At 36.2% G+C, this 16346-nt stretch overlaps 1 protein-coding gene across 3 annotated transcripts in view; it reads right to left on the bottom strand.

Moving 5' to 3' along the window:
- LOC117318089 (centrosome-associated protein 350-like) overlaps positions 1-16346 on the bottom strand; it is a 72732-nt gene that overhangs the window by 29709 nt on the left and 26677 nt on the right. For 2 of the 3 annotated variants that reach the window (XM_033873092.1, XM_033873100.1), the window contains exons 5-10: positions 15220-15318; positions 10969-11145; positions 10080-10175; positions 7199-7545; positions 6731-6855; positions 5795-6168 (exon numbers count right to left, since the gene is read on the bottom strand). In XM_033873092.1, coding sequence (XP_033728983.1) covers positions 5795-6168; positions 6731-6855; positions 7199-7545; positions 10080-10175; positions 10969-11145; positions 15220-15318 — 1218 coding nt within the window. Of the gene's footprint in view, positions 1-5794; positions 6169-6730; positions 6856-7198; positions 7546-10079; positions 10176-10968; positions 11146-15004; positions 15199-15219; positions 15319-16346 lie in introns of those variants that run through there. The other variant, XM_033873108.1, reaches the window with a different exon arrangement.

Here is a 16346-nt window from a genome sequence, read left to right as displayed (position 1 = left end):
TAACAATTCAGGGGTACACAGACTCACTGGTGAAGAGGTTGTAACAATTCAGGGGTACACAGACTCACTGGAGAAGAGGTTGTAACAATTCAATGGTACACAGACTCACTGGTGAAGAGGTAACAATTCAGGGGTACACAGACTCACTGGAGAAGAAGTTGTAACAATTCAATGGTACACAGACTCACTGGTGAAGAGGTAACAATTCAGGGGTACACAGACTCACTGGAGAAGAGGTTGTAACAATTCAATGGTACACAGACTCACTGGTGAAGAGGTAACAATTCAGGGGTACACAGACTCACTGGTGAAGAGGTTGTAACAATTCAGGGGTACACAGACTCACTGGAGAAGAGGTTGTAACAATTCAGGGGTACACAGACTCACTGGAGAAGAGGTTGTAACAATTCAATGGTACACAGACTCACTGGTGAAGAGGTTGTAACAATTCAGGGGTACACAGACTCACTGGTGAAGAGGTAACAATTCAGGGGTACACAGACTCACTGGTGAAGAGGTTGTAACAATTCAGGGGTACACAGACTCACTGGAGAAGAGGTTGTAACAATTAATTCAGGGGTACACAGACTCACTGGTGAAGAGGTTGTAACAATTCAGGGGTACACAGACTCACTGGAGAAGAGCTTGTAACAATTCAGGGGTACACAGACTCACTGGAGAAGAGCTTGTAACAATTCAGGGGTACACAGACTCACTGGTGAAGAGGTTGTAACAATTCAGGGGTACACAGTCTCACTGGTAAAATCTTGAGTTGTGACAGAGCTAATCAGGAATATATATAAGCTATAAACATCATCATTAATACATTGAGAAATCACTTGTGATTTAGGATCGTATAGTGTTCACCGATATGTTCTTTACAGTATAAACACAGTATGATAATTTCTCCAGTGATAGCATATACCGTATTTGACCTAATAAGGGCGCCTGCCCTAATAAGGGCGCCCCTACCTTTTTTCAAGGAAATAAATCTTTGACTGAGTTTCAAAATGGTGTTCAAAAGTAATAATTCATGTGAAATATTTTGCTACTTTATGTGTTCAATTTTCTTCAGCAAATTAAGTAACTGGAACACATGTTTTCGCCACATTTTGTGTATTCCTACAGGCTACAGATGACATGTCAGTGCAAAGAGCACCCAAAACTAAACACACATACAAATAATAACTTACCATCTTTATCTGAAGATAAAGTAAAGACTTCATTCTTGTTGATAAATAACTTTTGTTCAGAACAGAAAGCTAGTAAAAGACATTGTAAATCAATTATTAGGTCAAAGAAAACGATGTCTGATATGATCTGGGAAATAGAAATAAATAGAACACAAAAGAGTTCCATTTGAACATAAAATGGTGGAACGCACGTTCTCTGGTCTAAAGATCAGCTGGCATGGTTTACAAGTTTACATGAGTATTCAAGTGATGTTTAAGCTTAATATATGATAATGAATAGATATCTTCATCTGGAATATTTTTATGACTGAATATTTTACCGTTTCCACAACCTTGGGTATTCTGCTATAAGGTATAGTCTGTTTCATAAAACTTCAGAATAACTAATCTTAATAAGGGCGCCCCCACTGTCAATTACCCGCGCCCTGCGCCCTTATTAGGTCAAATACGGTATATCTCTGTCAATAGGTATGAACTATTCCTCAGAGTCCCTGGTCAGGAGACCTTGTCTGATAGCAGTAATATACCACTGACACACTGCTATGTATTATTGATACAGATCTGGTTGATTGACATTCAAGAAATTAAATCAAATAAACATTTCCATACAGACAGTTCCTTCAAACCAATGGTTCATCTCTAATAGTCTAAATATATTTTCCATGCAAACTTGATATCTGCTCAATAACAAGTGCAATCAATGATTGGGAAGCTCACCAGCAGCAATCACACTATGCACTCATTTTTTATGTAAGTATAAGAATGTCACTCTGAAATTGTACGTCACATAACATCACTCCTAGACCTCTAATAGATGTATAAACCAAAATAGAAGTGTGTGGACTTACAAGCTATTCAAAAACTTACCCCCAAAACTTTAAAGTGAGTTTTGGTGCCAAAAAAATGAAGTCCACAAAATGGTAAAATGCGAAATAAATCACAATTTTTTCTACATGATTTTGCCATAACATCACTCCTAGACCTCTAATGAATCTATAAACCAAATTAGAAGGTTGTGAGGTGTACACTTTTGGACTTACAAGCTTTCCAAAAACTTTAAAGTGGGTTTTGGTGCCAAAAAAGTTATGTCCACAAAATGGTAAAATGCAAAAAAATCACATTTTTTTCTGCATGATTTTGCCATAACATCACTCCTAGACCTCTAATGAATGTATAAACCAAATTAGAAGGTTGTGAGGTGTATACTTTTGGGCTTACAAGCTTTCAAAAAAATTACCCCAAAAACTTTGAAGTGGGGTGGGACGCTGATGCTGCGGGTACAGCATTAGCTCAAGGTTAATCGTAACCGGTGAGCTAAAAAGTGTGTATTTCAATTATGTTTTCCAAAACCAAAATGTCATAATTATCATAATCACATGACAGCTATTTTAAAAAGAGTTCATACATTTAAGAAATAAAAGATTTCCCCTGGTTTCTTGTGTATCCAACTGACTTACTTCACAGCAATGACATTGAATGCCAGCTACACATTGTATGTGAATAAAACATCCACTTTGATATACTGTTGTGCAATTGTGGATTTAAATTTACTTATAGGAAAATATACATAAGAAGGATGCACAAAATCTGAATATTCATTATGTTCACTGTCAGTCACTGTAGGTTAAAATCGGTCACCATTACACAATGTATCATCAATTCCAAATTCAGTATATTAAGACTACAAGACCTTGGCAGGATAGTCTTTTCCCTCCACACTCTCAACATGAACGTTTTTAATTCAATGTGTGTAATTCCATGAAGGTTTTTAATGTGTGTAATTCCATGAAGGTTTTTAATAAAAGTTTAAGCAGGTGGAAATTCTTATTAAATTATGTTTAATTTTTAATGTGATAAACTTGGGTAATAATTTGTGGCAATGTGCTAATAAAATCATATTAATTTTATAAAGTTTTCAGAGAATGCGAACAGAATAGTACACATGTACCTATTTGTCTTCTGGATTTTACTCAAATCCTTATTAATTGTAAAAAAAACCAAAAAAACTGATAAAATCTTGTCAACAAATAATGGCTGACAAGGTTTACAAACTATATGAAAATTTCTTAAGGAAAATTATCTGCAATCATCAACATATTAACAAACCAAGGTTAAATCTGGCTATAAATATTGATTCAATTATGTTTGGGAGTCTCTGTTGTGTCACGGCTTTACAGGTAAAGATAAATGCTGTATAACTATCACAAAGGTCAATTCAATAGAGCTTTATTAAATATTAGAAAAGGGATAAATTTCTCTATTCAACATGTATTATTGAATTTGAAATGAAAATAGAAAAAATGAAAATGCTGTGAATATCATAAGAGTTCTCTTTAGAATCTAGTTGTATAAAGCAATAAAGCACACGAGAAGAAATAAGCAGTGGGGCAAATTAGAGTATAGAAAAATCTGTATACTCGAGGATTTATGAATGATGAGACTTATATATAGCATTAATCATTTGGTATAATGCATGGCTATAATGAACTTGTCACACACAATTTATAATCTCACTGTCCACCCCACAGACAGCTAATTAAGTGTTTACATACACTCAGCAAACGACATTTGAGAATAAATGTCCTTATTTGAGGAATTGTCCTGATATATTTCATTTTTTTGTGATATCTTAAGGCTACCAATCATATTTATCATCATTACCTTTATAGTACTAGTGTGCAGCAGTTCGTTAATACCAGCTAAATAAGACCTACAAATTGACATTCCAACCTCCACACCTTTTCTCCATGGGTCATTTGAATCTTCTACATTTTTAAAGGTAATCTGTCATGCATGGCTTGGAAATGCTGCATCCCTAGATGCCACTTTCGTGAAGCTTATTAAACCATTACACCTTTAGTATTTCCCAAGGGAAGCATCCCGCTTTTTTATTACTTTGTGATGAACTTGTAAACAAAGTCTGATTGGCAATGCTACACTGGAAGGATACTAAAACCTTGGATAGAAGCAATCGACATGGTTTAAACTATGATGAGTGCCAAAAAAAATTTGCCAAGCTATGCAATCTCAAATTACTGTTAACAAATTTTGATATAAAAAACAAAGGGTCATGACTCTGTAAACAGAGAGCTCCAGGCACAAGACCGACTTTCTGAGTGCAACATCTTGAGAGAGACACACACATCCTGAGAGGCACGCACACATCTTGAGGCACGCACACATCCTGAGAGGCACGCACACATCCTGAGAGGTGCGCCCACATCCTGAGAGATACTCACACATCCTGAGAGGCACACACAGATCCTGAGATACACCCACACTTCCTAAGAGACACCCACACGTCCTGAGACACACACACACATCCTGAGAGACACCCACACATCCTGAGATACACCCACACCTGAGAGACACCCACACATCCTGACATACACCCACACATTCTGAGAGACACCCACTCTTCCTAGAAGACACCCACACATCCTGAGAGACACAAATGACATTCTTCGCTAGCCAAGGCTTCTGATTACGTTACACTCCACGAACCTTTGGCAGATATAGGCGTCAGTTCTGGCCCTCTAGCGGTGATTCAAAATTACCACCCTTCACGCATGAAATTTTCGACCAATCAAAACAAGCGTTACCGATTTACTTCATCGGTGATGTTTACAATCACACATCGAGGTTTGGTGTCATTTCGATGAGATATGTGATCAATGACTTATATGAATTGATCAAACACTGCGAATGTTCCCCCAAAGATTGTGATTTTTGTATTTAGGTAAAATGCCATGACATAGTCGGCAAGGTAGCTCTGTACCGGGTGCCGCATTTTTTGTTTACTGCGAAACCAAGCCAGAACGTAAAACGCGATTTGATTGGGTGCCCTAGGATTCCAGGGTGCGACGGTTTGAACACGACTATATCCACCAAGGGTTCGTGGAGTGTAATGTAATCAGAAGCCTTGGCTAGCGAAGATGGAGAGACACCCACACATCCTGACATACACCCACACATCCTGACATACACCCACACATCCCGAGAGGCATGCACACATCCTGAGAGACACCCACACATCCTGACATACACCCACACATCCTCTCAGGTAATTTAATTGACAGAGCACATGAGATATACCATAAATTTGGGAAAATGTGATCTAAAGTGGACAAAGGACCAAAACCTATATTTCTGGGCCAAAGACATCATTTCAGTGTGGAAAACATGGCCTCACCAAGTGATAAACTCACATGGCAAAAATGAATATATTCCATCACAGGAATGATGGAATAATGGTAAACAACAGATAACTCTGTTCCATGGAACATATGTCATCCAATTATAAAATCTAACACAGTGCTATCCAGGCCAACAGATTGGTGATACTATAATCGTATTTATTGGGCACTTGAAGTGTTTTTGAAGAATTTATCATGGTATTTATTGGGCACTTGAAGTGTTTTTGAAGAATTGATCACATTTGATAATGCCTGCTATAGAGCTGTGATGACTTTTCTATAGGTTGGTACCTGTATTGGTATAGTGATTATATGACAGGTCTAGTCAGGATAACAAAACAGGATATAACACTTCTCCTTACTGTAATACAAGTACAATGTGCTCTTCTTAATATATTTCCTTACCTTCGACATCGTGGCCGGTAATTTTACGAGCCTCTGCTTGAATACGGCTCTGCAGTGTGGCAGCAGTGGCTTTTATTGCCTGTATTCTGTCGGCACGAGTTCGTGGCAGTTCCACCGCACCATCAGGTGCTGCATGTAGGCCTCCATTAACAGATGGCACAGATCCCCCCACCCCAGAGTTTGAGGAGAGTTGCTCCCCTTTGCTATGAAGTGCTTGAGAGAATTTATTCATCACTCCCTCCACATTAAACGTAAATCCACCAACATTTCGAATATTATTTTCCCCATCAACTGGAAAATTATTTGGCACCGTTTCACTGTCCTTGTCATTAGTTTTTCCTGTGAATTTCACTTTTGTTTTCTCAGCTTCCACCCTGAAACATCATATAAAAAAATTAATGTAATGCACCCATTAGATATATTCTGGATAATGTTCTTGAATTAAAAGTCTGGCATATTTTCAACAGACCTATACATTCTATTCCATACCTATCATGAATAATTTTCTACTTTAAACACTAATTAAAAACACTATGGCAAAAAGATTTCCATAACTGATTTCTGATAGAACTGTTCCTGTGGAGTTGTTTACAAGTTAGACACTGGAGTGTAAACCTATATACCAGAACATTACTTAGTCACCAGATATCTCACAATACCCTGGATCAGGGCCAAGTCACAACCTCAACTGGTTCATATCAGTCAACAATCACTTCTATTTGGTCAATTTCTACACATTTTTGTAAATAAGAATATCTGAAGTTAAGAAGAATTTTTCATCAGTGAAAAATTGATTTTTATTAAATTAGTTTTTTTGAGGAATAAAAATGTATCTAATCCCTTTTGCTTTAAACTTCTGGTAAAACTGCAAATAACTGGACCATCGGTATTGAACAATATATTTATGGTAGATATATATAAGGACAAATTTAATACCTTGGGGTGGCCGTTTCTGTAGTTTCCTCCTCCATTGAATCCCCAGTTATCGTTGAGCTATCATCACTCATCTCCTCGTCTGAGTGACAAATTCCTCTGTTTTCTTTCTCTGACTCGCTGCTCACCTGATCAAATCAATTATAAAGAACTTTAATAAACTGTATTCAGTGAACTCCTCCAGAAAGTTCTTTCAGTCATCTCTTAATAGGTCATTTTAATAAGAAAATAATTTCCTATTGTCATAAATACATGCATGAGATGGTATTTTGAACAGTATTAAGGGTTTTCAAATATCTAGGGGTTAATTCACAAACACATCAAATGGATAATTAAATGAACTGCTCCATATAAGATATCAATAACGATCGAAAAGAAAACTTCATTAAATAATTAATAGGAAGAATTAAATATCATTTTAGTGCAATAAATATGCAATACTTATTCAGTGATTAATCTTTTTATACCTACCACCATTCTCTGTCTATTTTCATGGAAAGGATGATGTCTTGGAAGATCAGCCAGACTAGCCGGATGAATAAAAGTTTCATCACCGCGGTGGCGACTCTGTCGCCCATCACGACGTTCAGGAACATCCTTTCCCTTTTTGGTGTGCGAGGCCGAGGTCACAGCTGACTGTTTCTGTTTGTTGTACAGTTCCTCTAACTGCTTGCGTTTAACTTTATCTGCCTCTTTCTGTTTTTGTTCGTCCTCACGTTGTTGGCGAAGCCTTGCACGCTTCTGCTGCTGTATATAACGTCTCACTTCCTTGGCGTCATAGTGACGTTGCTTGGCTATAGGCTGCTGTTTCTCCGTCTCTGTCATAGTAACAAAACAGATCACAGTCATTTTATATACCATACTGATACTTTTTAAATCTCATCACCTATTATCTTTACATTTGTTTTCTCTATCTAAATTAACTTCATTATTCTTTATGCCTTACTCACAATTTCTTACTCCATTTTATTCTTCCTCTATATCAGTTTTTGTTCATATAATTTTTTTTTTTTTGAAATCTGCTGTTTATGAGTTTTCATTTTAACGAACCTAATTAAGTTGGTTAATTTTAATTCTATAACCTTGTACTTTGTTCAGTAATTGTTTCACATGTAACAGACTAAAATGATATCTTTACCTGCTGATTAGGAATTGAAATCCCCACAGAACTAATTAGTCCTTACATATAATTAAATCATCCCATTAAGAGTTTGTAAGAGTAGCACTGTACCTTTGACAAGCCTTGTTCTACAAATGAGTCTACAGGTAAACTATGACTAACACATTGAGACTATCTTGATTTTAGACATGTAACTGGTAACTTGGCATTGGTTCAAATTCAATGACATATCTGTCATCACCATACAACACACTGCCCACTCCCTTGCTATCATGCCAATTCTTTTTTCCCTTCTTCCAAAAAGATGATATTTTCACAAAGATTTGTCATTAGAACAAATGGTGGGAGTGGATTAAGCATATATCCCCAGGCTCTGTGTACATATTGGGAAACATGATAATTCTTCCATCAGTAGAACAAATGCTGGGGTGTGGAGGAATAATTGTTATCACTAATCATAAATGGTCTTAATATACCTATCTAATCATATGTCCATCACGCCTGTGAATGGTTCTGATTATCACACCTGTGAATGGCTCTCAGACAATATAGGTCATACAGTGCCATCTATCCCTACTGCATATACAGCCCTGCTGTCCCCCTCCCAAACAATGATCACCTCCATTGTTAAACCATGTCAAATGTTTTAGTGGAAATACAGAAGATCAATAATGAAGACGGTATTTAGCAACAAGACAATGTTCTTCATGATTCTGTCACCTTGGTGAAAATATCTCTCAACAGAAGTTGATGTTTAATAACCATCACTGTAAGTCTAGAGGACAACCAATGTGTTACTGTATCATATCAACTAATCCGATGTCTGGGCCACCAGTCAATAGCTGGGACTGGATACACTATTGACTTTAACAGATTTCTCACACAGTATACATCTGTATAGAGTAAGGTACTGAAATGTCCACACAATGGATATGAGATAGAGGTCCACTGCAAGTCGTGTGTAGCAAGAGTGATATGCCCTTCCAAATACATCAAAGCTATAATGTAAGTGTAATTTTGATTGTGGAGATGTAAAGTTGTCTGACAAATGTCTAACCTGAACCATATACACTTATTGACTGGCACTAAGGACAACAGGTGTTCTTATGAACCTGACACTAAGTATATTGGTCTAACGATGTGAATAGATTATTGTCACCAGATTGTTCTTGATCTTGATGCTGCAATGACTGCACATGGTCATTTTTGAAGCTGTATTTCATTTGGTGATGGCTACTCACTGGGTTTCCTCACAGCAGAAATGGATTAATATTCACTATTCAAATTTGACTAGTATTAATTCTATTGTTAGACTGATCATGAGAACAGTCCCATTAAGTTTAACACAGTTTATTGCCAGAATACAAATGATTATTATAGACAGGGTACAATAACACTGTAAACCCTTTAAAGCGCTGTGTAACAGCTTCCTGTGGAGATTAACTACAAATAATAAAACTATAGGAATGAGCTTAATGGGGGCTTTCCCATTACTAACCTGATAGAATTCTAATAGTACAAAATTTAATATGAAAATTCGATTTTGCACAATTTGCTTTAAATTCAGGAAAATATTAAGATTATTACCAGGCTTACCAATTTACAAAATGTACTGAAAATACTGCTATCCATTCTGTGTGATGATCACACGGCACACATCAGGGCATGACAAGTGATAAATCGTATAGCAGAAAACGTGACATCTAGATGGAATTAATATTAACAACAAAAAATCTAACAATTTTGTTTCTATGTAGTAATGAAAATTACTATTCAAATTTTCTATTTGGGCACATCCATGTCCTGAAGAACATGAACACACATTGATCATTTCAGAATCCAATCCACTAAGCAAACACTATAATTTTGCTATCCACTAGTAATCTGACCATGTCAATGCCAGGGAGCTCTGTGACAGCCTGTCATTATAACTCTATGTGATATAATATCAAGTTACATACACATTGCAAGGAACACATTTGGATGTGGCATCTACAGTGCTGACTTTTTGAGAATGATTGTTACAATTAGTCTGTACATGATAAACAGCATCCCTCGGAGACCAATCATTCAACAATCAAACTAATGGAAAGCTGTCAACCGAATCCTTGAAGCATCCAACTTTTGAATAATTGATAGGTCAATTTATTATTTTTTTTTCTTTCTTAAATAAAGGTCATATTGCAGAGTAAGGTATTGGTAAATGGGCCAGCTTCTAACTTAATTACGTACCGGTAGATTTAGGGGCTTTTCTTTTAATTGCTGACTTGCGACTTCTGTGTCTAGCATCATCACCATGTTTTCCTGTCATGTCATCCTCATCTGAACCTGGAGTGTAACACATATAGAAAAACATCAAAAATGGTAGATCATTGACAGACAAAATTTGAGGAATTGCAAAAAAATGATAATGGAGCAACAAAACTACACAGAATTGCAAAATGTATGACTGTAACTTGATGTACCTAGAACAGGCCCTAGTTTCCTCAATTACAAAATTTACAAAACACCTCTACACTAAGATTTTGTCCTTCAATCCAATGATATTTTCCTTAAATCCAGTAATATTTTCTTAAAGAGAATTTAAGTTAAGGACTTCCTTAAGTTAAGGATAAAACAGGGGCCATGGTAGAGTAGACAAAAGTTGGATACAACACTACGAAGAAGACAATCCCATGGTAGAGTAGACAAAAGTTGGATACAACACTACGAAGAAGACAATCCCATGGTAGAGTAGACAAAAGTTGGATACAACACTACGAAGAAGACAATCCCATGGTAGAGTAGACAAAAGTTGGATACAACACTACGAAGAAGACAATCCCATGGTAGAGTAGTCAAAAGTTGGATACAACACTATGAAGAAGACAATCCCATGGTAGAGTAGACAAAAGTTGGATACAACACTACAAAGAAGACAATCCCATGGTAGAGTAGACAAAAGTTGGATACAACACTACGAAGAAGACAATCCCATGGTAGAGTAGACAAAAGTTGGATACAACACTATGAAGAAGACAATCCCATGGTAGAGTAGACAAAAGTTGGATACAACACTACAAAGAAGACAATCCCATGGTAGAGTAGACAAATGGATAGAACACTACGAAGAAGACAATACCATAGTTGAGGTCACTGAGGACCCTTCGAGCCTCCTCTGACAGTACACGTGCTCGCTCAAGTTCAGCTGCAGTGGAGGATGCATGTTCCTTGTTGGCTTCAAAGTCTTGCATCTTGAAATCAGCATCTCGTTCATCAGCTAATTCTGCTGCATGCATGGCTTGATCTGGTGGGTCACCTGCATTAAAGGGAGAAAGTATATATGTAATTGATACAATTTCAATAAAAAATACTTCTTAGAATTTTGTCCAACGATTTTTATGAATTTATTTTATGTCCAAAATACATGTACCAGTATACATTGCCACAAAATAATGCGAGGGGAAACACTTTTCCCGACTTATTTAGAACTTACAATGAAATGTTTACACTACAGAAAAACTTTTCCTGACTTAGAATTATACAAATGTTTACACTACCTCAGTACACCTTTTAAAGTTACTGTTTAATGCTGTAAAACCTATATATTTTTTGCACTCAATATTTTTAGCATAACTGAATTTTAAAAGATTAGCATTATGATGAATTGGCGCATGCACCCACAGTACTTGATGTTGAAAACTATGTACAGAAACTGCACTTAGTTAAATCATAATTTCAGCAAAAGAACTCTGCTAAAATTAGAGGTCCAAATGATATGTACATAAATAAATAACAATATATCAATAATTCATTATAATTGTAAAGAATTTTTCAGATAATGTATTTTTCTATTTCAAGATGTAAATATCCAATCTAGTAATAATAACTGCCATTTAAACCTTAGGGTGACTTTAGTACATTTTCCATGGCCACACCAGTTATCAATTTTTTTTTCAAAATTAAATCTCATAAAACATTAAGAATAACAATTACTCTGTTATCATCCAAAATTGATTTCTCTTTGCCGGCAGGGTTTTGTAGAATACAATTTCATTCTTATTGCATTTCTCATTCAAAATAGTTCTGTGTTTCCTTGTGGCTGTGACTGGATCTAGACAATACTTGCCAATAATACATTGTAATAAGAAACTGCTTGAATTGACTAGCAGTGTTCTAATATCTCTAATCTAGCGTTTCGTTATTGATTGAGGAAAACTCCATAATACCATAATGTCTGATTAATCCTTCACCCATCATACACGTTTTCTATATGTGGTTAATATCTAAGTGAAAGGATACAGTATTCAATTACAAATAAAGGAGCGATATCAGCTTTTATTTACACAACCATAATAAAACAGGTACGGAAATATGATCTACGATAGACGGACTTAACACTATAAAACAGACATTCTCCAGGTAACCCTGCGATTGAAAAAGTATATATCTATACATGTACATACAAATTGTACAGTATTGACAACTGGTACAGAACAACGGAAGGCTAAAAAACATGTACCACACACAACTGGTATAGAATTATGGAAGGCTGAAAAACATGTACCACACACAACTGGTACAGAACAACGGAAGGCTGAAAAACATGTACCACACACAACTGGTACAGAATTATGGAAGGCTGAAAAACATGTACCACACACAACTGGTACAGAACTATGGAAGGCTGAAAAACATGTACCACACACAACTGGTACAGAACTATGGAAGGCTGAAAAACATGTACCACACACAACTGGTACAGAACTATGGAAGGCTGAAAAACATGTACCACACACAACTGGTACAGAATTATGGAAGGCTGAAAAACATGTACCACACACAACTGGTACAGAACAACGGAAGGCTGAAAAACATGTACCACACACAACTGGTACAGAACAACGGAAGGCTGAAAAACATGTACCACACACAACTGGTACAGAACAACGGAAGGCTGAAAAACATGTACCACACACAACTGGTACAGAACTATGGAAGGCTGAAAAACATGTACCACATACAACTGGTATAGAATTATGGAAGGCTGAAAAACATGTACCACATACAACTGGTACAGAATTACGGAAGGCTGAAAAACATGTACCACAGTACACACAACTGGTACAGAACAACGGAAGGCTAAAAAACATGTACCACACACAACTGGTATAGAATTATGGAAGGCTGAAAAACATGTACCACACACAACTGGTACAGAACAACGGAAGGCTAAAAAACATGTACCACACACAACTGGTACAGAACAACGGAAGGCTGAAAAACATGTACCACACACAACTGGAACAGAACAACGGAAGGCTGAAAAACATGTACCACAGTACACACAACTGGTACAGAATTATGGATGGCTGAAAAAGGTACATGTAGCGTTATATAGAAATATGACCTCTTACTATTGCTTAGTGATAAAATCATTTTTAATATTCAAACAAAACAGTTCAATTCTTAGCTGAAATAATTATCTTTTCTATTTGCTTTAGTCCATTATTTCATGACTATAGTCTATAAAATCCTGGCTATAGTCCATTAAATCCAGAATATAGTCCATCAAATCCAGACTATATTCCATTAAACCCGACTATAGTTTGTTAAATCCAGACTATAGTCCATTAAACCGACTATAGTCCGTTAAAACCTGACTAGTCCATTAAACCGACTATAGTCCGTTAAAACCTGACTATATTCTATTAAATCCTGACCATAGTCCATTAAATCCTTAATATAGTCCATTAAATCCTGATGATTATAGTCTATTAACCCCTGACAATAGTCCATTAAATCCTGACTATAGTCCATTAAAACCTGACTAGTCCATTAAATCCTGACTATAGTCCATTAAAACCTGACTAGTCCATTAAATCCTTAATATAGTCCATTAAATCCTGATGATTATAGTCTATTAACCCCTGACAATAGTCCATTAAATCCTGACTATAGTCCATTAAAACCTGACTAGTCCATTAAATCCTGACTATAGTCCATTAAAACCTGACTAGTCCATTAAATCCTTAATATAGTCCATTAAATCCTGATGATTATAGTCTATTAAACCCTGACAATAGTCCATTAAATCCTGACTATAGTCCATTAAAATCTGACTAGTCCATTAAATCCTGAATATAGTCCATTAAAATAAGACAACCCCATTAAAACCTAATCACATTCTATAATCATATCCTGACCAGAGCACATCAAAATCTGACATAGACTAAGTACTCAATTATGACAAAACCAAAGGCTAGGTACTAATATACCGACCCAAGGTTTGGTATTTCAACTGATCAGTGCAGCTTGAATACTCTGAACATATTTTTTTTTGGATTCCTAATAAGATTGTATATATGAATCTAAAGTTCACAATTGTTAAAACTGAGCTTTTTGCAAGTTCAGACTATGAATAGAAACAAGATTGAATATAAAAAATCCATTTTTTTTTTCTGACATTTTGTCACAAAGAAATTCAAGAAAAAAAAATCCTTATTCTAAGTTACATTTTTTGAGAAAATCAATAGCTATCCATTAGCATTTTTTCAGAAACAATTTCTTCAAGTTCAAAAGATTTGAACAAAGAAAGAAAAAAGTGTGTAACAGAAGTGAACTTGCTATGCAAGTGAATGAATAAACTTGGAAAAAAAACTAGCTGTACAGAACATGGTTGTGTAATTATATGTTGTATACTATCAGATTTATACATGTGGAAGATATGGACTCAGCCTTTCAATCTCATGGATTTCAAACGTGTAATAGCTGATAGAGATTAATTATTAGTGACATCACACTCCCTAACTTTACAAAATACACCGTGTGTAACAGGGCACCATTTACAAAGGAATCAATAAGGATCTTTTACATCTCTAAATTCTAATATATCATGCTGTTGTTATTTCAATTAGGTCTTAAATGCTCAAAATTTTGCCATCTTTGAAATGATTTATATATGAAGAAGATTACAAAAACCTTTTTTAGTGAAGTTTTCAATAAGGTTTAATTATAGGGAGTTGAGAGGTTATATATACCAATACACTAGACACTTTATATCAGACCATCAAATTGTTCTTCAGATGCACAGTTTGCCAATGTAAAAGGAATCCCATCACAATGGATAATTAAACAAGTGCCAGCATAAGATAAGTATTTCTCTGGTGGTAACTTACTTGTCTGAGAGGTCTGTGATGTTCGGCGGACTGGGTAACTTACTTGTCTGAGAGGTCTGTGATGTTCGGCGGACTGGGTAACTTACTTGTCTGAGAGGTCTGTGATGTTCGGCGGACTGGGTAACTTACTTGTCTGAGAGGTCTGTGATGTTCGGCGGACTGGGTAACTTACTTGTGTGAGAGGTCTGTGATGTTCGGCGGACTGGGTAACTTACTTGTCTGAGAGGTCTGTGATGTTCGGCGGACTTTAATTGGTCCCAGTTCACGTAACACCAATTCTTGGCCTGCTCTCCATGACGATGTGGTGATGATTTCTGAAGAAACAATAAATAAAATCAGTCTGACTGTTGAAGTAATCTGGCAACAAATCATATATTTCTATACATAAACTTTTACTCTTTTTAATAATGAAGTGGACTTTTTATATTTTTTGGGAATGTTTTAGCTTTGAGAGAGAAAGGTACAATACTTGTATTGCACAATATGCCATCAATTTGGCAATTGTAGGTGATTGTTTCTCCCAGACAAACATTCAGACTACCAGACCTGATTAAAGCATTGGAAAATTTGACAGCCTGTGGTGATTATGTGAAATGTGACAGGGACACCATTTTGCATAGTGAACCAAGGTCAGCAGGTCTGCAAATGTTGTGCCAATGGAAGGGTTTTGTCATAATTGAGGAACACAAATGCCAAATATGAAAGCCCTATCTTGAATAGTTAATGTACAGTGGCAAAGGTTAAAGTTTTTTAAAAGTAGGTCAAAGGTCATGGTCAAGGTCAGCAGGCCCGCAAATGTAGCACGGACGAAAAGGTCTTATCTCAACACCAATTGCTTCAAATACCTAAGCTATATTCTCATTGGTATATCCCCCCCCCCCCCCCCCCCCAAAAAAAAACCCCCACACATTTACACAAGGACAATTAGCAGGAAATTACAGAAACCATATTCTTAAGAAATAAACACCTAAACTTGACCCTTGTGGGTACAACCCAGTACATTAAACAAAAAATTTGATGGATCCTGTTCCTATTTTTCACCAGAGCCACACAAACATTTACCACTTACGTCCAGGGGGTGGCCCGTCTCATCTCTAATAGTTCTCTTTACAAATCAAAAATACCTCTTTACATATCATCATTTCATAAACACTTGTTGTTATATAAGATTACCAGATTAAATTCAACTTGTGAAGAGTTTATTGAAGTGTGTAAATTGCGAGAAGTTTAACATCTGCATAGGTGTTTACCTTATGAAGAGCTAAGTAATTGACAAGCACATGCAAACAGGTATTTCTGACATGCACAAACATCCAATAGTTCAGTCACATGTAGGATATAA

This window comes from Pecten maximus, chromosome 2, assembly GCF_902652985.1.
Source record: "Pecten maximus chromosome 2, xPecMax1.1, whole genome shotgun sequence".
Classification (NCBI taxonomy): domain Eukaryota; kingdom Metazoa; phylum Mollusca; class Bivalvia; order Pectinida; family Pectinidae; genus Pecten; species Pecten maximus.
The sequence above is the reverse complement of the archived record's forward strand: the minus strand, read 5'-3'. Positions and strand labels throughout refer to the sequence as shown.